Source organism: Labeo rohita, chromosome 5 (genome assembly GCF_022985175.1).
Source record: "Labeo rohita strain BAU-BD-2019 chromosome 5, IGBB_LRoh.1.0, whole genome shotgun sequence".
NCBI lineage: Eukaryota > Metazoa > Chordata > Actinopteri > Cypriniformes > Cyprinidae > Labeo > Labeo rohita.
In genome coordinates this window covers 22,742,734-22,768,334 of record NC_066873.1, presented here as the reverse complement: position 1 = coordinate 22,768,334, position 25,601 = coordinate 22,742,734, and the positions used below count along the sequence as shown (strand labels likewise).

The 25,601-nt window shown below is 36.2% G+C and overlaps 2 protein-coding genes across 4 annotated transcripts in view; both read right to left on the bottom strand.

Annotated features, from left to right (window-relative positions):
* The window catches only part of pld2 (phospholipase D2), a 33,461-nt gene extending 17,252 nt beyond the window's left edge, over window positions 1-16,209 (bottom strand). The window contains exons 1-12 of one of the 3 annotated variants that reach the window (XM_051110295.1): window positions 15,999-16,209; window positions 15,671-15,797; window positions 9,789-9,917; window positions 7,668-7,795; window positions 7,453-7,595; window positions 7,253-7,346; window positions 7,103-7,168; window positions 6,790-6,848; window positions 3,711-3,845; window positions 1,640-1,750; window positions 1,380-1,523; window positions 1,188-1,271 (exon numbers count right to left, since the gene is read on the bottom strand). In XM_051110295.1, coding sequence (XP_050966252.1) covers window positions 1,188-1,271; window positions 1,380-1,523; window positions 1,640-1,750; window positions 3,711-3,845; window positions 6,790-6,848; window positions 7,103-7,168; window positions 7,253-7,346; window positions 7,453-7,595; window positions 7,668-7,795; window positions 9,789-9,894 — 1,070 coding nt within the window. In that variant the 5' untranslated portion in view covers window positions 9,895-9,917; window positions 15,671-15,797; window positions 15,999-16,209. Of the gene's footprint in view, window positions 1-1,187; window positions 1,272-1,379; window positions 1,524-1,639; window positions 1,751-3,710; window positions 3,846-6,789; window positions 6,849-7,102; window positions 7,169-7,252; window positions 7,347-7,452; window positions 7,596-7,667; window positions 7,796-9,788; window positions 9,918-15,670; window positions 15,829-15,998 lie in introns of those variants that run through there. The other 2 variants (XM_051110296.1, XM_051110294.1) reach the window with 2 other exon arrangements.
* A 1,021-nt stretch (window positions 16,210-17,230) lies between these two features.
* Window positions 17,231-25,594, bottom strand: chrne (cholinergic receptor, nicotinic, epsilon). Its single transcript, XM_051111039.1, has 12 exons — window positions 25,101-25,594; window positions 24,578-24,711; window positions 23,157-23,201; window positions 22,188-22,297; window positions 21,940-22,095; window positions 21,683-21,786; window positions 20,564-20,764; window positions 19,257-19,371; window positions 19,032-19,146; window positions 18,728-18,935; window positions 18,514-18,647; window positions 17,231-18,385 (listed from the first exon to the last, which is right to left on the bottom strand). Exons 1-12 carry the CDS (start codon window positions 25,168-25,170, stop codon window positions 18,218-18,220), a joined length of 1,560 nt encoding a protein of 519 aa, XP_050966996.1. The 5' UTR covers window positions 25,171-25,594; the 3' UTR covers window positions 17,231-18,217.
* Window positions 25,595-25,601: the final 7 nt, after the last annotated feature.

The following is a 25,601-nucleotide window of genomic DNA, read 5'->3' as shown; positions in this document are numbered from 1 at the left end:
GAACATCTTGGATGACATGGCAGCAATGGAACTACCACATTCAAGGCCCAAAAAGGTAGTAAGGACATTGCTGAAATAGTCCATGTGACATCAGTGGTTCAACCCCCCACCCCCGTTCCTGCGTCAGCAAGACAACACATGCATCGTACTACTACTACTTGTTTTATTTGCGCACAAAAAGTATTCTTGTACCTTTATAAAATTATGGTTAAACCACTGTCACATGGACAGTTGTAACAATGTCCTCACTACCTTTCTGGGCCTTGAATGTGCTAGTTGCATTGCTGTCTATGTAGGGTCGAAAAGCTCTCAGATTTCATCAAAAATATCCTAATTTGTGTTCCAAAGATGAACAAAGATCTTACAAGTTTGGAACGACATGAGGGTGAGTAATTAATGACAGAATTTTAATTTTTGGGTGAACTAACCCTTTAAAGAATCATTCTAATATGCTTATTTGGTGCTCGAGAAACCTATTATCAATGTTAAAAACAGTTGCACTGCTTAATATTTTTTTCAGAATACTTTGATGAATAGAAAGTTTAAAAGAACAGCATTTATTTGAAATAGAATTCTTCTGTAGCATTAAAAATTTCTTTACTGTCACTTTTGATCAATTTAATGTATCCTTGCTGAATAAAAGTTATGTGCGCGCACATTATCATTCAGTAAGAAGGAAACGTATTGTCAATGCATTGTTCAGTGATTTCTCAATAAAATAGCTTAGAAACTGAAACGTAAAACCCACAGCTTCACTATTAGTAGAGAGACTCTGCCAAGTAGAAATAATTCACACGCACAATTGCTCTCTCACTAATGCATTCATATACATGTAATCTTTACTGTGCTACTTTATCTGTATCTGATTTAGAATGAGCAGAAATCTGTGAGAAATATCAAGACAAAAGAACTGACAAAAATGAGCTGTTACAGCAGCAATAGTCATGTGGGCAGTGCTGTTAAATCCCATTAGCAGTGCACAAGCTGTTCGAGTCACAGCTCAAGATTCAGGCTTATTTGTTCATTAATGACGTCATCAGTAACTGGTCGACATCGACTCAACTTTCAAATCACGAAAATGTTGACTTTAAAAAATCTGAAGTTGTTCAACTTCTAATGAGTATTATTTCCAGAGTGTATAATAAGAAAGTAGGCAAAAACATGTGTGTGTGTGGTAGTACACTGACCACCAATCAGTGATGAAGATCTCCTCCTTGGCCTGTTCCAGTGCATCAGCCACGTCTGAGAAATAGCCATCCCCATTAACATACCTGTCAATCAACCGAGAATTCGTTTACTCAACACCCATTTCATTACACAAACTAGTCGATCAATCAATTTTCCCTGATCGAAAGTTCGTCTGAGGTAAATGCACGCACCACTTTGTGAGGGTATCCGGTCTGGGTGGGGCGAAGCCTTCAAAGCGATGTGTCTGAAGGAAATCACAGTGCTCCGAGAGACTCCGAATCTCATGACTCCACCACTGGGCCTGCCTGTAACTACTGCACTTAATCACCAGCTTCCTACAAAAGACACACATAACAGATGTTGCTGCACATGTCTCTGTAAAACCCTCTGTCAGATTGGTGTAAGTAGTAGAAAGACTTCTTTATACTGGTCCACAGATTCTAATTTTTACCTGCTGAAGTTCTCGATGCAGACGCCATGCTTGGTATCAGTGTAAACACGTCCAACCAACACTTTCAGCTCGGGGTCAAACAGCAGAACAAACGACACAATGCCAGGATCTCTACTCATACATAGCAGTTATAGAAAACAACAACAACAGAAAATCAATTAGAAAATGAGTCAACAGAATGTAATATAAAATATTAATCCACATTACATACAAGTATGGTAATAAACCATAAAAGCTTGAGGCTATTCAGAACAAAATATTCAGAAGCATTTTCTGCATCATTAAAAAAAACCCCAAACAATTCTGTCAGGTTTACATTGATAATACACTACAGTTTAAAAAATAATTAAATAAATAAATAAATAATAATAATAACAGTAAAGATACTATATTTACTATGCTATAAATAGTATTTTATTTTATTTAGTTTTTTATTGGAAATAAATGCTTTTTATTAATTTAAAAATCTTGAAAAAATGCATTATGGTTTCCACAAAAGTATTAAGCACCACAACTTTATTTATTAACACTGATAATATGTAAGAAATGTTTCTTGAGCACCAAAACTGTACATTAGAATGATTTCTGAAAGATCATGTGACACTGAAGACTGGAGTAATGGTTGCTGAAAATGTAGCTTTACCATCACTGGAATGAATTACATTTAAAACAGACTAAAATAGAAACGTACATAGAAAAGCACAATATTATTATTTTACTGTATTTTTGATTAAATAAATGCAGGCTTGGTGAGCATATGAAAAGTTTAAACTTTAAAAAACATTTTTTTAAAAATCTGACCAACCTCAAGCTTTTCGTGTAAAAAAGTGGAAGAGAATTAAAGGAAAAGAAAGGTGATTATATATTGTTATAAGAAGGTTACAGAAGGAAGGTTATATATAAAGGTTATTGTATCTATGTCAAACATGTAGATAAACAACATATGAAGATGAGGTCCACACCCAGATAAGGCCGGTCAGCCATTGAGACAACACCTCTGATCGTTCTTTATGAAGAAACAATTATATGTAAACAAGCAGGACTGAAATGTCTATCACTGAACACTGGGAACCCTTTTGGGTTGTCAGTCTCAGGCTAATTTTTTGTATCATTTATGATCTGCTGGATTTGGTTTTTTTTTGTCAAATATATGCCAATAACTCACTTAAGCTTACGTATTTACCCTCAGGGCTTTTTACTAGCACAGAATAAAGGGCTGGGCACAATTTCACCAGTGTTTTCCAGGAAACCGTTCTGTTTTCTAGAACTGGTTGGCCTGTTTGGCTCACATGCATGATGCATGGTTACTGCAACTAACGTAAACTGGCTCAAGCTGTTAAAGGAAGAAGGAAAACGATGACTCATGTCGTTTCCTGAAATATTTCAATCCTGTTAAAACACTGATATAGGCATTTAGTTGTGTGCAGCTAAGTAGTTGAATGTGACACTCCTGACTGGTGCAGACTTAGTTTAAATTATAGTAGAGGCACACACATTTGCATATGCACTTAGTCCTCTAAACACTGTGTTTGTTCTGATTGATGGGACAACTCAGATGACCTCTATACTGATATAGTAAGGGAGGAACTTGTTTGACAGGCTTCTAGTTGCATTATCTTCAACTAGAGCTTTAACCTTTCTTTGACCTTCTTTGATTGTGATGCTGGAAGTAAGCTGCAGGCTGACAGGGATCGATATTTGTTTTGAGTGACAACCTTTTCCACCCTATATTTTACAATATTGCATAAATGAAAGATGCTAGATGTAGCGTCTCTCTGCTGGATTTGGCAGTCAAGATACATTTATATTTTCTAAGGGTAAAATTAGAGGTTTGTTGCATGACAATAGACGGTTCAGAATAATATGACTCATGCTGATAGACAATGAATTAAAAATAGCTGATAAATAAAAAACAGAAAGAAAGAAATAGCAAGCGGCTGATGTGTGTTCTCATCCATTCACAGCTCTGGATGGCATGTTGTAACATGAAACAACATAAAAAACCCAGAAAGCATTGTTAAGCAACAGATAAGAGTACACAAGTGGGTGTGTTTGTATTGTGGTAAAACACCTGGACATGTACAGAAGGAATGAATCCTTCACCACGAGCCAACGCCGTGACCAGCGGAAGCAGAACTGATGGTGTCCAATGCAGTTGAGCCCCTGGATGCGATGACCCCCAGACCGTTTCAGAATATAACCTTCACTGTGGAAAAAAACAAACAAACAAACAAACAATGACTAGTTGCAAGAGTTGCAGAAATATATTCAGGCAACAGTGAGTTTTCTCATGAAACAGCTGCAGAACCACTGTATTTTCATCACGATTTTAAATCACAAACAAACATGTTACATGTAGGATGAGCAGTTTTTTATGTAAATTAGATATATGTACAATTTCAAAATGTAAAGCAAAAACAGAATGGTCTGACCTCACGCTGTGTCTACACCGGATGTGACACACCAGCTAAAATCTATCTACACTGGAAGCCACAAAGCGACAAATCATTTGAACTTTGTGTGAGCACGTCATAAATAGAATGTGGCAGCAGCTTACGGTTGAGGATCTGTCATATCGCACCGCATCCAGTTAGACTGCATCACTGATTATAATGGGTTCTACTGTATTTTGTCGCCCCATGCCACGCCACTCGCGTCCGGTGTAGACACCATGTTAGCTTTGTGAAATTATAATTGACTTTCAGTCGAATCAAAATTTAAACAAATTAATTACATGATGTGTTGATTAATTAATCTAATTAATGGCAAATTACATTACAAAAGATTATTTAAAGCTATTTTTGTGTTAAATGAGAAAATATTAAGTAGACATTACAAATGTTAGCTTTAGAAATAAATATTTTATTTGATTCAACATAAAATGTATTACTCATAAACGTTTAGGCTACAACAGCCTTACATAAATGGAACATAAAAGAAGATAATTTGAGAAACACCTCAGTTTTTTTTGTTTTTTTTTTCGTTTTATGCAATGAAAGTTACTGGTAACCAAAACAGTTTTGTTACCAACCGTGTTCAACCTTCTTTTACGTTCCACAAAAGAAAGGAAGTCATTCAGGTTTAAAGGATCATGAAACCCCCGTTTCAGCACTGGTTAGTTCTCACCACAGTTTTGAAAAATGCTGCAAAAGTGGGCGTGGAGCACTGCGGAGCAAGGGGAAGAGGGGAGAGGGGAGAGAGTGAACTTCAGGTTCAGACTAACAGTTTCATTTCGCTCCCATCGAGTTAACAACACAAATAAATGCACAAGGATTTGCACTCTGAATGGAAAACATATATATGAACACGCTGTTACACTCACTAACGTTATATGAATGAATTGCGTTTGTGCCGAATTCTTACAAAGCAATCTCTCTCGTTTCTCTGTTAATATACGCAATCTCACTGTCTGAAGCATCTGTCATCGCAAATCAACACAGGCTTTTGTGAATAATTAGGCAAAGCTCTTCTCATAGGATAAGAAAACACTGCCTCATGAATAATTATGAGACACCAGCGTGTCATCAATGTACTATAGTCCGTTGTCACGTCACAAACTGTGACGTCAGCACAATGTAGATTTAAAACCCGGAAGATGAAAATACCACAAAAAAGCTCAGATTAACCAGTTTTCTCCAACAATTAAAATTAACAGATGCTAACATTGTCATCTGTGATGTGCAACACAAACACCTCTGCTAAAATCTCAGAAAAAGTTGTCCAAGGCTTCGTGAACCTTTAAGTAAATGATGACATCATTAACATTTTTTGGGTGAATTATCCCTTTAAAGTTTTTTTTCCCCCTTTCTTTTTCTTTTCATTATTATTTTTTATTTTAAATGAAATAACACAATAATACTCTACATAAGAAGCTAAAACTGCCAGCAGGTAGTGGTAAATGTCTTCATGACTCATTCGTTCATTTGATTCGTTCAAATGGCTGATTCATTCAGGTATTCAGTAACGGGCTCTCATTATGAATGGGCCTTTGAATCACTGGTTCACACAATTCGTTTAAAACGCGGATTCATTCGGAAACTAAACACTGCTATGTTGCTCGGAGGTGCACAACAATTCTGCTGCGGCTTTAGGTAATATTTTTGTTGGCAAAACTGAGCAAAAACAGACAATATTGTGTTTAAATATAACACAATTTTGCAAAAACTTCTTATTTACTGAACTGTTGTATAAAATCACATTTTCACTCGTGCTATTCGGGACAAACAGCACTCTTGTGGTATTGCTCTTACTGCTTGTGTGTTATCACTTATCATATGATATAAATATTAGACAACAACTCATACAGCAGCATTTTTGCCCTGATATCTTGAATTTTAGTTATTATTTGTCAACAGTTTCTATATGAAATGTAAGATGACATATAGGTCTGCGGGCAGGGCCAGTGCGTTAAGGGTGTTAAAATATTTTATTCGCGTTATTTTTCATAACTAATTAAGTAAGTTAACATGTAAAACTGACAGCCCTAATTATAATACATAAAAGGACAGCATGAAACAAAAACAGCAGACTGACTGAATGAGAGCGCAAATTCATTCTCTGTCAGCAGGTGGCGCTTATGGAACAACAGCGATACAGCGTTTCCTTGGTCACCACTTTAAACAAAGCAGCATTGAGCTTTTAACTACTACATTAATATGGAGGTAAGATGAAAAGAAAATACAATCCAAACTTTTCTGAAGACACTCAGAGCCTCTCAGATACACACTGATATAAACCCTCACCCCCAATTCAGTATTTAGGATTAACTTCCAGTATTTCCAGCTTCACGAACAGTGAGCTGATCTAACTGCTACAGTATTTTCTTCTCTTTGCATTCATCTTCAGTGTCTCTGTTAACGGCTGTTTACAGTTGGTTTCTTTGCTCAGTTAAGGAATTAGTTGTGTGTTATTAATAGTTTTAAAAGTTCTCCAACCATTAGTCATAAGTGTATGCAGTTAACAAGGATCCCCTCTCAACTGACAACGCTGTCTACATTGCTTTGCCACTTGTATGCTGTTTTTTTCTCCAAAAATTCATACCATGAGCGTAAATCAAACCAGTTTGCCTTTTGAACCAGTATATTGCCCAGCACTACGGGTAACAATGGAATAATACTAAAACTGCAAGAGAACATACAATCTGTACTCACAGGCCTTTGGGTCCAAGGTCTCTGATGAAGGACAGTGGACTGATTGCCAGGAAGTCCAACTGAGAGCATGAAAAACACACTTTAGTATGGAAGCATACAACCACAGTGCACATTTGTACAGGATTTGTCCATGTGTGTGTGAGAAGATCAATTTGGATACACTCAACAAAACTTTCCTCAGTATATGACAGTATATAAACAGTATATGAATATGAATCAGTTAAAAACATAGTAATTACATGTATGTACTTATAAACAATGTGTATAGTAATTATATGTATACACTTATATTATGTGTATGTAAGCTTCTCACCATTCCATGATAGTTTCTGTAAAAAGTGTTTTCTAGCAAGTTGTTTAAATATTCCTCCAGATATTTCTGAAAAACACATATAGAAACAATGTATACAATACACTGGGTGTCCAACGTTTAAAATAAGGCTTTGATTTATTACATTTGTACCGGTTTGCTAGACGTTCTCCTGATTCTGTCGTTTCCATGTAAAGTTGGCATTTCCTCTGTTAAACCTGCCAGGTGTTGTCTTTGAATGGCAAATCTAATTCAAATCACAAGAACAATGGAAGGAAAACGCCAGGTCAAAAAATCCAGCCAAAACAAATTAAGCGTTGTGAATTTGCATGGGCCTGTGTGTGCAAGCTTACCTCCCTAGAGGCAAGAACTGCAACATCATTTTGTGTTTGTACAGGTCTCTGTGGAGCTCCTGAAAGTGCTTGTACTTTCTTTTTATGGTCCATGTGAACTCGCCATGGGTCAGACGGACCGTATATAGAGTGCACACGTGTACCTACAAACAGGATTTTTACACTGTTAGTGTAAACACAACAACACATTATTAAGTACAAACCCACAGACGCACCTTGGAGCGGGTGGTGTATCGCTCTGTGTTCTCCACTCTACAGGTGATTGGTGTGCCATGAATGAGAGGAGAGACGCAACCTTCTTTCAGGTCTGCCAGGTGATGTATCACAAAAAAGTCCCGTTCCTCTGAGAGAGATAATGAAAGGCAAACACAAGACTGAGACCACTGGTATAATGCAGTGTAATGCATTGTTTTTGTCTAATTTAATACAAAATAAAGCAGTTTCAGTGAAAATTTCATCATGAATTGCTGTTTCAATGAGCAATGCATTACAGCTGAATTAATTCCACAGGTGTTGGTAGAACACAAGTGTTGCAGTCGAGACATTCTCATTAGAATCTAAGGTCAAGACAGAGACCAGAAGACTGAGTCCACATTTACCTGTGTACACAACAAGACCAAGACCATGTAAATATGGTCTTGTAGGGCTCTGTGATTTCTGAGAAGTGGAAAATGCGGACGGAATCACAGTATCCAGTCATAAAAATGGAATTTACTGTATAATGTGCAATGTCGCAGTATTTGCCAGATATTTAGGGAATAAATCAAAAGTCAGTACAATTAAATCAAAACACTTATTAATATTTAATATATATATATATATATATATATAATTAACATTTAATAAAACCATTAAAATGGGATCCAGAAAATTAACAGAAAATACAGATTTTGGTAAAAAAAATAACACTGAATTTGAGGGGGAAAAAAAAGTAAAACAGATTTCATAGGGCCTTAAAAATTTGTTAAATGTTTAATAAATTGCTGTTAAATTTCATGATTTCAATTAATTAGGCATGCTTTTTGATTCATATTAGTTCATTCAAGGGTTATTTCACCGAATAGGTGCCATTTGCTTCCAAAATCTTCCAAAAAAATTACATTTTCTAGCTTTTTTTAGATGGAATTTAGTAATAGACATATTTGACTGTTTAAAATCTGTATCTCAGGTAACATTTTTTAATTTTTTACAGAATTTTAAAGTGGAAGATGAATGGATTTTTCTCAGTCCTGTTACCAAAACTCTTATGTCTTTTAAAAAACAGATTTAAAAATGTGTCAACAAATTCCTTTATTTTCCCCTCAGGCAGGTGTTTATTTTAAAGTGAAATAACATCTGACCATTTGATGTCACAGACTTACTAATGTGATTAGTGAACTAGAAATAGTGCAGAATCTAAATGATTTATTATTTTGCACAATAATGATTCTTTGTTTATTTTCAGGTTTCAATAAAATTTTGGATAACAGATGTTCCTATATTTGGCCCCTCTTTTCCTCATGTTTTGGAAAATCATCCATTCTGACAGGCCTCAGTATCAGCAATGTTTTATCACCAGAGGTCAAAGATCAGACGAGTCACTCAGTTTCAGTGCTGTGCTTAAGAACACAGAGCATGGGAAGCATGGGAATGAGAGAAGGCAGCTGTGAAGCCAGTCATTCCACTCTCTGCAATCTTTTCACAAGGAAGTTAAACAACCCACTGTCACACTTTCAATACCTGTTCTTACAAGCATGCGGCATAAACGATCCTTTGTCCTTCGAGACAAATAAACGAAAGTGAAAAAAAGTCTGGAGGTTACCTGTGAATTGTGAAGCAAAATAACTAATAACTGTTTTTATTCTCAGATTAAAAAAGAAAATCTGAAGCATTATGTCTGTCTTTTGCAATACAAGACCTTGTTTCTGTAAAATATTCTGACTTACTGTTAATATTGCCAGGGTCTTGATTTTGTGTATCAGAAAACATTCTGTTTTCTTAGAACATAACACTGTAGAAATGTTCTCAAATGACAATTTCAGCTGACCAATACATTATTGTTTTCATGTTATTCCATGAAAACTGATAAATGGCCAATATTAAAACTCTAAACTATTAAAAACAAAAAAACAGTTCTAAAATTCCAATAAATGTGAGCTGTTTGGCAGCAGGAGGGTATGTAAATGATTTACACAGTGATCCTAAAAAAGGCAAAAAAATGCGAGCACTATCTGACTCCTGCTCAAATCGAACACACATGAGGTCTTCGAGCTCACTTGAATGTTACAGGCAGGGTTCAAAACTTGTGATCTGTTAATAAATACTATTAAATACTATACTATATAAATTTGTCTCACCACTGTTGTTTTCGATAGATTTCAGCTGGTCCTTAGTAAGGTTGCACAGCACGGTGTCCACACATTTCTGCCACCTTTTTGATGCATCTGTCTCAGAACTGGCCATAAGGCTACTGGACCACGACACACCTGTGCAAACACACCAACAAACAAAAACTTAGCTATGCGCTTTTTGACAGTTTACAAAATGTGAAATGTAGCATGATATTAGATAAACCTGGAAGTAAACTATTCTCTAAATGTGGAAACAGCTGGGGGTACAGCAGGGATCTGTGCTGAGACCTCTGCTCTGATACCAAATCACATGGCTCTTAACTTATCAGCTTTTATCTCACCACGGTGAGAAAGTTTTACGTGTTCTGAGCTACCTGTATATGTCCTGATACATGCAGTTTAACTTGATTTGTGCACAACTCTGGTATGAAAACACTTGATAAGAACAGATATACAGGCATTTGCAAAAATTCTGCAGGTTGGTGAAAGATGGCTGTAGAGATTTGGGCTTCAAAAGTTCACACATTTCACGAAACCATATCTTCATACCTGCCGTATTGTCAAGATAAACATAGAAAATTTTATCTGCTTAACTTTTTCTTATATTTTTTTCAATGGGAAGACAGTTATTTACTTGTTTGTTTGTTTCTTTAAACTGAAGCTGCATAGGATAATGTGTATTACAAAACGTATGATTAAAAACACCACTCATTATTGTTATTACTGTACATGTATTTCTATTCACAGGTGCAGGATTTGTCTGCACTGTTATTATTATCGCATAATCTGTATTCATGTAAGCATGAGTAAAAATAACTAGGACAAAACAGCTAAAGCGCTTGTGGCTGTTGGAATCGTTCCAGATTATCTTTGGGCTGAATTGTGTTGTATTTCTAAAGCAACTTTCTCCACAAAACAAAAGAGCACATCACTCTAGCAATACAAAAAAACTGCACTCCAGCTGTGGCACAGATGATTTGCCATCAAGTTACCTCTTCATCATTTTGTTCAAAAGATCTAAACGACTCTTCAGCTGACAGAAAACAAAAAAGTGGAAAGTTAAATGAAATAGATAACGAATTGATTTCAGCTGATTTGACAGTGGATTTCACTTTATGCGTCATGTTCTAACATTCTAAATTCATGTAGTACAGCAGTTCCCAACCATGTTTCTGCAGGTGCCTCAAAACCACAAATCTGGATGTCTCCATGAACAAGCTTGATTCAACTCATCAGTGCATTAGTAGAGACTCCAACGACTGAAATAGGTGTGCCTAATAAGTGAGACATCCAAAATATGTTGGGGAACCTCCAGGTACAGGACTGTGAAATGGTGCTGTTGTAAGTGTAACAAAGCAGAGTAAGATGCCTTAGGTGATATGATATTAGCCATGTATCTGAGGTTACGACATTTCACACGACTGTGACATCAACACTGACACACAAGTACATCTTAAAGGGCACCTATTTTTACAATTTTAATCTACATCTCAGCTGTCCCCAGAATGTGTCTGTGAAGTTTCAGCTCAAAATAACCCACAGATCACTTATTACAGTAGTTCCCAAACTAACTTTTCCTGCCAGGCCCCCCTTTTGCAGAATAAAAGCCCCACCCCCACATTTACACATAAACATAAACACAACTTTTAATAATTAAAATTCAGTGTGTGACAACTTACTGAAAAAACTAAACAAGGAACTAGTCACTTTTAGAGTAGAAACACTAAAAGTAAAGCATGCAGCTTTACTGGTACTATTTTTTGTACTTTGTAACAGCATTCATTGTTTTTTAAACAGATTTTCTTCTCTTTGTTGTAGTTGCAATTTTTGAAGTACATTCATCATCTACTTTACGTTTACCTGGCACTTGTCTTTTCAAAAACTTGTCCATGCTTAGAGCAGAACTACTATGTGTCATTCATTCATAATTTTACTCGGCTAATGGCAGTTCTCATTTTGATATCAATTGCATCGTCGAGTGGTCTGTTATTTTACGACAAAAATTGCTACAACTGATAACAGACAGGTGCAGCGGGTACTGCGAGTCGTCTTGAGGTAATAAAATATGATAAAATTCATATTTAGTGTTAAATTATTTACATATGTGGCAAGTAGCCGTATAATAAGCAAGATCATTTCACAATGGGGTCTTGTATCACCCTGAAAATGTTTATTTTTACATAAAACCTAGGGATGTACCGAAATGAAAATTCTTGGCTGAAACTGAAACTGGTAAATGATTGTGATCTAAATAATGTGTATATTATACGTTGATACCTTTGCAACATGTTAATGTTTTAAAAACCCTTAGTAGTTTTTGCATCAACACCCAATCAAATTACATATGCAAAATACCATGCTCACAGACACCTCCAAAGGTGAAAGTTACCATTGGTTCGTGGACCTCATGGAGGCGCAGCCTCCAGAGAGCTTAAAGGCATCAAACAATTGATCGCCACCCTCTCTTCACTGTCTTCTTCATCTGCAACATCTTCCGATTGCTGCCCGTGTGGAGGAACCCACGGAGAGCCTGAGCCGGCACAGGACGTGCCCGGCGGGCCCGACAGGCCCCAACATACAGAGCTGTGGCTCTCGACCACAAAGAGCCAGACATTTCCACTCAACCCTGGAATTCATCTTCATGACTCGCCTCGGTCAGCCAGAGGTTCTTTTCGAACCTACGAGGATGAGGAGGATGAGCTAGAACTCTTCAGGACTCCCCTAAGCACACGCCAGGCCTTGCGGCCTTGTCTTTCCATTCCCCAAAGATCACAGGACTTCAGCTGGGTCCCTCTCAGCTCTTGTTCTTCTTCACTTTTCACATGGGAAGACACTCCCAGTCACCATCGAGTCAGAACATCTTTGGAGTTCATCCCTCTTCAGACCCGGATGAACGTGATCACGATTCCAAAACCACCACTGCTCCAAACCATCAAGACTTTCACCCGAGACGGCATTCGGACACTTGTTCAACGACCAAGGCAATGCAAGTATCGTACATTTAACTAAACAAAACAGATGTTTAGTATAAGCTGTAGACAGCACTGATGGTTTCACTCAGGTGGTTAACTGACTCTTTTCATCGCTTAATTTCCTTGTCTCTCTCTAACTGCTTCTCACTGACCCTTCCCCCATGTATGAGTGATTTCATGTTTGTTTGTTAGTCCTTCGTTAATAAAACTCTTATGCACAAATTACATGAGTTTAGATTCTGATTCTGCCTTGCAAATTAATGTCCCTTTACGATTCTGATTCGAGCTACATGCTCTAATGCAATGGTACTTTAAGAAAGTTATTTTCTGTGGCCAAGAAAATACCATTTCTTAGAGTTGATATGAAAATTATACTGAACGTTCGCTGGGCGAACAGATTGGTTGATGGAAAACTAATTCTGCTACAGTTACTACTGGCAGCTGATATAAACAACTGTAATAAATCATAATTAATTGTAATTACATTTCCCTTTGAGCTAAATCGCGACAACAGCTTTCCTAAAATTATGTCCTATTCATAAGAAATATGTCAATATATCACCTTGTTTACAGTATCGCAATGTATTGCAACATATCGTATTGAAACCCCTGTATAGTGATACATATCGTATCGCCAGATTCTTGGCAAACACACCCCTACACAGAGAGAGAGAGGGTATTAGAGGGCGTTGCACTGGCTGACTGTGCCCACTGTTGCCAGGCAACCAGGCTGCAGGTGAAACACTAGACACAGTGGGAGAGAGACACAAGTTCAAGTAAACTAGAAATGGACTGGAAGAAAGGGAGGGAGATATTTCTACACATCATAAACTTACTGCACGTTAGCAGATCAAACAAATCATAAACCCGTCAGTGGCGATTTCTTTAAGACTGCAAGGGAAGCTCAGCTTCCCCTATAATGTCACAAAATTAATGGTCAAATTATGTACTATTGTATTAACATTTTATTGACTAAAAATGCGTTAGAAAACGTTCATCTCAAAGACGAGTTCGTTCAGAATCAGTTAGATATAGCAGGTCGGCTGACTTGATTTTCTTCTCATACATTCCCGTAGCGTCACAGTGCATTTCCCCGTTGAAGCCCAGCGTCCATTGACTTCAATGCGGCTGCTTTGAACGTTTTTTTTCAGTGCTTTGAAACTAGACGGTCATTGGATAAACGCTGCGATTATGTCCCGCCCACGGACGCTCAGCGTCTCTGGGGGTGAATGAGGAGCAAATGAGGAGTGGGCTGGCCTGGACGCCGAGCTTCTGCATGATGATTGGAGGGTCTGTCGAAAGATTGCATCTCCTTTTGACTGACAGCGATTTTGTACTATAAGGAATCGCTGAAGCTATTCGCGCTCAGTCCCATCGCGGATTTCTCAAGTTCAGTCGAAATAAAAACTGCTGCAACCTATTTCTTTATATTTGCTTGGCGAAATTGCTTGATTTTAATCATACATTTCACACAATTATACACCACATTCCTTGTTTCACTTTTACAGAGTTTAATATTTTTTTTTTAGATCGTTCATTCATTCATTGATTACTTGGTGTTCCTTAAAGACATGGAGTTGGACAGTGCAATGCCTCAGCTTTACAAACTGTTCTCATTAGTGGCAACAATTGGAGCTACATCTGCAGGTGTAGAAAGGAGCTTCTCCTGTTTAAAGCGGCTCAAGTCCTACACCCGAAACACAATGGGCCAAGGCCGTTTAAGCAGCCTAGCTCTGCTGGCCATTGAGAGGACACTGGTCAAGTCACTGGAAAAGACGCCTAGTTGGTACGACAGGGTCACAGACTGTTTTCTTGAAAAGGAATGTAGGGCAGAATTTACTTTTAAATAAATAGACAATTTTATGATGTAGGCCAAAAATGAGCTTCCCCTATTTGACAGACCAGTAGCCGCCACTGAAACCCGTGTATGAGTAAAATGATTTGACAGTGCATTTCACTCTTGAGATAAAGTCCAGCTGTTTGCATTTGACGATTTTAAAATTAGCAACTGGTTTGTCTAGATAGTGCAAACCACATCTAAAAAGACCTACTAGAAGGAACTGCGGCCTTGACTCAGTAATCTGTGATTTCCTGAAAAGCAATATCAGATGTGATAACAACAGCTGCAACCACAATTACATTTGTACATGACTGGTATGTCAAATAAGTGATATTCAGATGTGTATTTTTAAAAAGTATGAATTAAATTATGTTTTACAGATATTAGAATAAAACTAAAAATCGAACTAATATTCAACTGGATGTCCTGGCTTATACATTGTTGAAATATTTTCCCCCCCAGAATGTGATGATGGTTGAATGTGATTATGGAATGTGATCATGAGTGACATCTAACCACGTCTAGTCTTTTTTCCTGTCCTGTGAGCACACACCTCTCTCCGACAATTTCCCTTTTATAATATCTCTCCGAACCTGCTTCTACAGTATCTGGTAACCCGGATGAGGTTGTGCATTGTTAATACATCAACAGTCCGGAGGATGCGGGAATGAACAGGGTGGCCGTGTCTCAATACCTAGTGACCTACCCAACTAGTGAGCATCACGCGTTCATGCACCAAATGCTGTCCAAATAGACAGCTCATTCGTTTCTGATACAGAGTCGGTGTTTATGCATCAGTGATCTTTGTATCAAGACATTAACATTCCTGTCTCGTGTTTTTACGAGACACGTTTTTTACTCGCCATTTGAAAACAAAACTCAGATGGAAAATTTTGTTTTAAAACACAGTATAGATGTTTAGAACAATAAGAGGTTTCACCGTGCCTAAAAACAAGCGTAATAAATAACGTTACGTTTTACAAATTACTGTTGAAAATGTGCGTGAAGCCGCATTTTTCAGTGCACCATGATCGTAATATCTATTTCTAATCAAGATTTTATAATGTATTACTCACCACCAAGGAAACTGTCGCTTTTAAACTCTTGTTTGGCCCCTTGTAGTTTCGTATGTTGTTATTTCCCAGTTAAACTGAAACTTCTGGATAACTTATCCCCCATCACAACTCCCAAGGCGTAGGTTTGCTGTAACATTCAACGTAGGCAACTTGAGAGGCCAAATCTACCGTAAAGCCCCGAGAATGATCCGCAGAGAATTAACACATAAGTGCATATGCATCTACATTTTTCTTGTCATTTCTGGCTCATACAGAAATGTGGTCAGTTTAGGGAAATATTTTATAACAGACATTCTCTATAATTTTTGGCTCACTGAAGCAAATATACCTGGATTTGTCTTTGGCGCAAAGGCTCCACATCTTCACCGTAATTTACGTAGATGCGACGCGCGAAGCTGCAGCACTGATAAGCAGCGTTTTATCACAGAATCGTCAGAGGCATTGAAGCAGTATCTGTACTGTTGAAACAACAGTTTTATGAAAATTCAAACAGCACGCTGATAAAGCCCACATCAGAGGAGAAAGTCAGAGAGCGTGGACCACAGGAAGCAAACGCGATAGAAACCTCAGGGTTTGGCAGGAAATTAACACATTCAGCGCACAATGGCTGGTAACAGTACAGGAAATGATAAGTTGATCAGAAATATCACTTTGATTAGATCAAACAACAGGCTCTGTGAAACTATAAAGTCAGAGTTGTTACAAAGATGCTAAGTTTATTGTTATTTATCCTTCCACTATGAAGCCTCAGTAAAACCAGTGCTACTAGCGCCATCATTAGTACCTAAATAGTACATATTAGTAGTTATATAATCTGTAGAACCATTGAAAATTACCACCCAGGGACAACTTTTTTTTTTTTTTTTTACCATTTCACCAAGTTTTAGTCAAGCTTATAAAAAAAACAACAGATTTTTATTTGTAATATGATAGTTATTTTATTCTCCATCTTAGATGCATAAAGAAAAATCACAACAGTCCTTAATAAGGATTTAAAAATGATCTTACAAGCAGACATCAAACTTCTTTCTTGTGCGTTTGCACTGAACATTTTAAGACAGTGTGAATTAAGAATCCATTTATTCACTGCAAAGTGGCTGCTATATATATATATATATATATATATATATATAGACTACCAGTCAAAGGTTTTTGAACAGTAAGATTTTTAATGTTTTTTTTTAAATAAGTCTCTTCTGCTCACCAAGCCTGTTTATTTGATCCAAAGTACAGCAAAAACAGTAAAAATATTTTTACTATTTACAATAACTGATTTTTATTTGAATATATTTAAAAATTTAATTTATTCCTGTGATTTTAAAGCTGCATTTTTAGCATCATTACTCCAGTCACGTGATCCTTCAGAAATAATTCTAATATTCCAATTTGCTGCTTAAAACATTTATTATTATTATTATTATTATTATTATGTTGAAAACAGCTGAGTAGATTTTTTTCAGGTTTCTATGATGAATAGAAAGTTCAGAAGAATAGCATTTATTTGAAATATAACTCTTTTGTAACATTATAAATGGCTTTATCAATTTAATGATCATTGCTAAATAAAAGTATTAATTTCTATAATTTCTTCCCTTTTGTTACAAAAGCTTTTTATTTCACATATATACTGATATTTGGATCTTTTTATTCATCAACGAATCCTGAAACCGTTTTACATATTTTAAATCATATTAAAAATATTAAATATTAATAATAACAATAATAAATGTTTCTTGAACAGCATATTATAATGATTTCTGAAGGATCATGTGACACTGAAGACTGGAGTAATGATGCTGAAAATGTAGCTTTGAAATCACAAGAATAAATTACATTTTAAAATATATTTAAATAGAAATAGTTATTTTAAATAGTAAAATATTTCACAATATTACTTCTTTTGCTGTATTTTGGATCAAATAAATGCAGGCTTGGTGAGCAGAAGAGACGTCTTTTTCTGTCCAAAAATGTTTGACTGGTAATGTAGAGAAAGAGAGAGAGAGTAAATAATAAGCAAATAATAAACTTAATGCAAAATTGCATAAGCAAAATTAAAATAACATTTTGACAAAGAAATACATGAGATAGAATAAACAAAAATAAACATGCACTTCTATAATACTAAAACTAAATCACTGTATAAAAAGTGGCTGATGTAACACACTGTTAACAGTACCACATACTGTTTACATATGATAACCTGATTTGAGGCATTACAAAAGGCAGCCACAATAAACTGGAGAACCACTATGGTATGAAATAAGCTGAAATCATTAGCTTATTTATTCCTTATCATTTCACTAATTAATATAGTTTGCATAAATATAAGCAAAATGTACATTTCTGTAAAAAATCCCCCTAGTGTAAAAAATCTGAGCATTCTTGACTCAAGTATAAGACAAGATCACGTACTACTGTAAGTCGAACGATCCTGTTCAAATCATGTGCAGCTTACTGTACTCTATAAAACCTGTCTTGGTATTTATTTTGTGTGTCAGATAAGCAGAAAGGAGTGTCTCTTTGCTTGTTTCTTCTCTGGAGACTTCTCTACTCAGGTACATACTTTTTGTTCTCCCAAGAAAATGGGTACTCAGGTACCTGGTTGTAGTGACCCATGAGGAAGATGGCCACTGTGCCAACAGAGAATAGCAAGATGGCTGCCCAGAAACAAACCTTGTCAATCATCTTACCAATCAGCACCCAACTCTCCATCTCCTGAGAAAGAAAAGAAGAATAACATAAGAAAAACAAGATGAAGGAGGAAAAACAGTGTGTGGGTAGAGATGACTGCACTGAGGATGTCACTTACACGAACATGCACGCTCATACACACGTTTACTTACAGATCCAATGTCATTTTGCTGCTTAGTGGATTCAGCAATGAAGTTACAGGCATCCACACACTCTTTTATTTCTGGTGCTGTCTTTGCCAGACTCTTGTAAAGGTTTGCCGTACTGCTCACATCAATTTCATCCACTAGAGGGAGACATACACAAACACTATATTTTTATATGTTCTGAATGCTTGAGGTAGGTGAATGTTTGAATTTGTGTTACCAATTGTGCGCATGAGTCCATGTCTCTCTCTTTGTTTATCAAACATCATCTCACTGCGTGGCTGTTTCAAAACATATTCCTCAGCCCTCTGCATCAGTCCAAAAGAACTGCGCCGTCTCTCCCTCATTTCATACATCCCACTGCTAGGCTCCTCCTCATCCAGAAATGGGGCCATGCCAAGGAAACGAGGGACCACCTCAAGGAAAATCTAATGAGTGTAAGAGAAACACAGTTAAAGGATTACAGAATCAGAACCTATGCAATTACATTTATGAGATTTAAAAACGAAAACACATAAACGCACATGTCTGATGGTGTGCGACATGTTGTGTGTACTAGGACTACGGAGGGAGAAGTTGAGGACAATGATGCAGTTGGTCCCAATCAGTGTAGTCATACACATGACAAAAATTAGATACCTAAAATAAAATCAAGAAAAAGAGAAATTAGATGATTAAAACCAGTGAGACTGATAAAAGATGGTTCAAAAAATTCAACTGTCTGCACATTCACACACAGTGACACTCACTTGCCAATAAGAGGAACAGAAAGTGACGTTTCTGGAATCTTTTGAGCAATCAGGAAGAGAAACACAGTCTGAGCCAAGAGTACAGAAATGGACACGGTCAACTTCTGCCCTCCAGCTGAGAGACAGAAGAGACAGAAAGGAAGAGTGAGACATAGTGAACAGAAAAAGAAGAAATGACAGAGAGAGACTATCAACACTGTTAAGACAAGGAGAATGGGATCTTAAAGGATTACTCCACTTCCAGAATAAAAATTTCTTGATAATTTACTCACCCCTATGTCATCCAAGATATTCATGTCTTTCCTTCTTCAGTCACAAAGAAATTTAGTTTTTTGAGGAAAACATTTTAGGATTTTTCTCCACATAGTGGACTTCATTGATGCTCAGTGGATTGAAGGTTAAAAATGCAGTTTAAATGCAGCTTCAAAGGGTCTTATCTAGTAAAACGATCTGTCATTTAAAAAAAAAAAATATATATATATATATATATATACACTTATATTTATACACTTTTTAACCACAAATGCTTGTCTTGTCTAGCTCTAAAATGCGCACCCGTACTCCGTTTCAAGACAGAGTATACTGAAAAACTCCCATTTCATGTTCTCCTCCAACTTCAATGTCGTCCTACACTCTTAAAAATAAAGGTTCTTCACGATGCCATAGAAGAACCTGTTTTGTCTAAACGGTTCCATAAAGAACCTTTAACATCTGAAGACCATTTCTGTTTCACAAAAGATTCTTTGTGGTGCAAGAAGGTTCTTCAGATTATAAAATGGTAAGAAAGCGATGGTTCATTAAAGAACCTTTGCCTGAGTGGTTCTTTGTGGAACCAAAAATGGTTCCACAAAGAAGAACCTTTTAAAGCACCTTTATTTTTAAGAGTGTACATCGCTGTTTTACCTTTTTTTGGGCGTTTTATCTTCTTTGCACGTTCACTTTGTAAACACTGGGTTGCTACTTCTGCGGCGATGTAGGATGATTTTGAAATTGGAGGAGAAAATGAGATGTGAGTTTTTCGACAATCGTTTCACTAGATAAGACCCTTATTCCTCGGCTGGGATCGTGTTGAGCCCTTTGAAGCTGCATTTTTAACCTTCAATCCGTTGAGCACCACTGAAGTCCACTATATGGAGAAAAATCCTGGAATGTTTTCCTCAAATAACATAATTTCTTTGCGATATTGGATGACATGAAGGGGAGTAAATTATCTAGATTTTTTTATTTTGGAAGTGGAGTAATTCTTACATTTTTTAAGGCATACAGATCATTAACCTCAAAATGTCTGCACATGCACACGCAAACACCTTTTGCAGGTAGAAAAAAGGCCAGAACAACCAGAGAGGAGATGAGAGAGCAGGGCAGGATGATGTTGATGATATAGAAGAGTGGTTTTCTCTGGATGATGAGGTTGAAATACACCTCTTGGTACTCCAGATCATCAGGAGAGTAACGTGGGTTTGTCAGCTTACGAGCGGGCCGATGCTTTATTGCCCACTCCCCGTTCTCTGTGAGACCATGTGAGCATTAAAAGAAAGCATTAGAAGAAAAAGACGTAAACTTTCCTCTTGGTATTGAATGAGATGTGCCGATTGTGTTTTGCTGATATGTGTTTTACTACATTACTCTCTATTCTCTCTGTTTTTGATTAATTTATAATTGTTACGATTTTTTGTTGTTGATAGTTTCTTATGCTAACCAAGACTGCATTTATTTGATCGAAAATACAGTAAAAACATTTATTATTGTGGGATCTTATCAAAAATTAGGGTAACTGTTTTCTTTTTTACTTATATTGAAATGAGATTTATCCCTGTGATGGGATGAATTCTTAGCAGCCATTACTCCAGTCTTTAGTGTCACATGATCCTTCAGAAATTATTCCGATATGCTGCTTTGCTGCTAAAGAAACACTTCTGATTATTATAAGTATTGAAAATAGTTGTGCTGCTTAATATTTAAGTGGAAACCATGAGATTTTTTAAATCTTTGACACATAGAAGGTTCAAAAGAGCAGCATTTATTTGAAATTGAAATTTACTGTCACTTTTAAATGAATCTAATTAAATGAATCTCAAATTAATCTGTCCTTGCTGAAAAGGTGACCCCAAAGTGTGTGTGTGTGTGTGTAATGGTATTCAATACGTCATGGGACCAAATGTCCCCACAAGCATGGTAATACCAGTAAATTTTGACATTGTGGGGACTTTTTTTTAGGTCCCCATGAGGAAACAAGCTTTTAAATTATACAAAATGAAGAGTTTTAAAAATCTAAAATAGCATAAAATTATGTGTGATGGGTAGGTTAAGCATAAGGGGATAGAAAATACAGTTTATAAACCATTACACCTATGGAATGTGCCCTAAATGATAAGAATACCAGTGCGTGTGTGAAAAATAAATAGTAAACTGTGTGAACATGGCACCTGTGAAGGCCTCAGGGTCAATGTCCACCCACTCAATAGGCTTTCCTGTATCTGCATCTTCTGCCAATACCATATCAATTTCATTTGCACTGTATGTTTGAGACCTGCAGGTGTAAGATAAATATAATAAAAAAAATAAAGAAAAAATTAAAAATAAAATGACACAAATTAAAAATAGTTGTTATCCATAAATTTGTCATTAATTTCCATGAATTCATGAGACTTGCATTTAAACACAACTCTCACTCTGTGCCAACCTGAAGACTAGTGTGCAGTTTTGCCAGTCGAAAGGGAAATAGGTGATCTCAATAGCACAGGTACTGCGGTAGATGGCAGGGGGAAGCCAGTACATGGAGCCATCGCTCGAAATCAGCACGTTAGCGTAGTAAGCCACATCAAACTTGCCATCAATGCTATAAAGAGAGTGGAAAAGAGGTGTTTTCACCAATTTTTGTAGTAACAAAGATAATAAAATAGAAGATTTACTCTTTTACTGCTAACTCACTTGTTTTCCAATACTATATCTGGTAGCCACACAGTGTTGTATGGCACACGGATCAGACTAATGCCATGATACTCAGATGTATTCCATGCAAGGCGGTAATCGTGCCATTGCTAAAGAGCAGAAACGTGATAGAAGGAAAACAGGAATCAGCAGGACATAGAACAGAAAAAAGGAAAGTATGGAAGTACAGAATGAAATATGAACTGCATTAGCTAGGACATTTTATAACTGAACTGAATAAACAAATATTGTAGAAAGAAAATGAAAGAGAAAAGATGATGCAGAGGAATAAGAGAAAGAGCTAAAAGACATTTCTATTCTTTAACCTCTCGTGATTTTTTTTTAAATATTTGACATACTGAAATAAAAGATTTAGTTAAATGTGTGAGCAATCAGACAGCTCAAGTTAATTATTTCTTTGAAGCATCTTAAGGGCCGTCACACGAAATGAGCTTTTGCATCCTGCTGTCCTACTTTTCTTTTGTTTTTCTATGTAAACATCTGCATAACAGATGTCTTTGACTTGTGTGTTCATGTCTTATGCTTGAGCAGAATATTTTTAGAATGCCATGCCAAGTAAAAAAAGCTCAACTTCTGACAAATTTGAAAAGTCAGCATGAAATGTTCTCTAAATGCATGATGCATTGATTTTGCTGTGAACAATTCTCCAATATGTCTTAACTTGATGTTCCAGTAAAACATTAGACTTCTCTCTAGTGGCGTCCACTTAAACTCTGCCCCCTTCTAACAACTAAATGCAAGATCACGTTCAGATCTGCCTCCATCCAATCAACAGCTGATGGACAGAACCAAGTATCAGCTCTACATTTTTCCTTAGTCGATAACTTGTTTCACTCTGATGTACATTGAAATACAGAACAAAGATCTGTTACATTGCAACTTTGAAAGAAAAAAATAAATAAATATTTTGTGTAAATGGCCCCTTGGGAGGTTACGTAAAATACTCACAATCTCAATCCAAACATTTGTAGTTAGAGTCTCGTCTTTTTCATTCTGTTCAGGGAGAGAATGTTTCCAAATGTTAAATGTAAAATACCATCTAAATATTACTCAAATAATTTGTGCAAACATATTTTTATAATGCTGTACACACAAATTTCTAAAACAAATTTTATGCTATTTGTTATATTTATTTTTGCTGGTATTTATAACATTTAGATAATGTAGTGACATATGTGCCATTCTACAGAATTGTTGTCCCACAACCAAAAACACATTTAAAAAGCAATTAAGTTTTCAAATCCTATATGTTTACTAAGATCCTTTTATTATCTACTGAAACCCACAATAATATTTAAATTATTAGCAAGCTTAATATATATAAAATCATCATTTATTGGGTACTTTCAATTGGGAGGTGGCTGTCCCGAATCCTAACCCTTAAATTTATAAATTAAAAATGATATTAAAATATTTTTTTCTTCCATTGTTGTTTTTAAAAGTGTCTTTTTGATTATTTAAAAAAAAGTTTTATATTTTCTTTGTAAATTAGTAAACTTTACGTAAAAACAACAACAACAACAACAAAAATGTTGCGCATTTTTCATGTCACTACCAGAACAGTGTATGTTTTAGTCTATTAGCTGAGACTGATTTTAACTACACCCCTAAATTTATGGAAATTTATCAGGAAATTTTCAAAAAAAAAGTTACTACAGTTATGAATTTTTTTTTTTTGTATTTTAGTATGTTTTAGTAGTGTTTTAGTCCGCAAGTTCAAATTCTGTAATGTGATGTGGTTGCCACCAAAGCATACTGTCACTACCAAAAATGTGCTGTCACGATCGAGACATGGGATGTTTTGTCAAAAAAAAAAAAAAAACTCTACTGAATTATTACTAAGATATTATGATAATTTGGTTCATTGTGGTTTAGTTCAACTTTGAAATCAGTATGATCAACTTTTTGCCTTTTACAAAGAAAAACTGGATTCAAAATACAATTCTCATAAATTACACTTGAAATATTGTTTAAAATGTAATTGTTATTGATTTACCTCTGAAAAAATGTTAATAAAAAAGCTAAAAATATCTATATTTACAATGTAGATGCAAGCAAAATCTTAAGTCAATATAACCCTTCTAATTAAATTACTATTACAGTGTTTTGGTAGTGACAAATTTGGGGAGAGGAAAAATGTTCCAAAACTTTCTGAAAATACAATATGAGAATTAACTGCACAATTACTAGAAATGCATACCTTGCATATTATACAAATTGCATACATACAATTTTTTTTTAGAAAAATACTTTTTTTTTCCCAAGACATTTCCTTTGGACCAGTTCTGTAGACTGGCCCATTTAGCCCTACATTTGATTACTAAAAATCTCAGTACTAGTTACTCTTAGCTCTTAGGTGGATAAATTACCAAGGAGATGAGGTTGGTGAGGGTTAACTTGACCTGAACCTTCACTTTTTCATTAGGGTGTCTTGCCGGTCGAATATTTTTATTGTAGTTCTTAAACTTATCTGCGATTAACTGTGACTCCTCATTTGCACTGACTGCAAAGTAAAAGACAGAAATCAGTTTAAAACAGTTAGTTGACAAACTGAATTAAAGCATAGAGCATAGAGATTTTATGACAAAGTATTGAAAGGCCCACAGTTGAAAATCATAATGAAATATTCATAATATATAGCCATTTAAAACTTTACTGACTCAGCACTGTGAACCCAATACATTTGCAGTTACCCTTAAACACATTGTAAATGTTTATAACAGCTTCCACATCTAGCCTATATTAAAATGTCCACAATCTAAAAAGATTTTTAGAAAAATGACACAATTAAGTAACACTTAAAGCTGCCTGCGGTTATAGTGCGGTAGCAAGTGTGTTAAAGAAGAAGAGCCGAGTCAGTCAATCAGTTAAGACATACACAAGAGCACGTACCTTGTAAAACAGTGGCCACCAGCGCAAACGCAAGTATACACGTCCTGCCGAACAGGTCGGCCATGGCCATGGTCGCCAAAAGTCCGTCTTGAAAGTTGTTAACAAAGAGACGGACACGTTATTTTCGAGTGGTCAGTAACCGAGCTCTCGCTTCCCCTCACCGCTACAGCTGTCACTGCACGAGGCTCGAGTTACAGCGCTGCTCTTAAAGTCACATTCACTAATCGCCAATATCATTATGCTCCTAATACGCGACAATGATGCAGATTATGTAGGTTACTACTCTAGTATTACTGAAAGTGACCTCAGATACTATGAATAGAGCCAAAACATGCTGACAGAAGCGTCAATTTCAGGTGCCAATCGCAAGACTTTGGTTCCACTCCACTCACTCTCCGTGATGATGGTGACGGTCGTGCATTTCTACGAGTATCATAATGGATTAATACCGATAAGCATAACGGTTATTGATAGTGTTGTTCACCCTCAGGGAATTGTGTT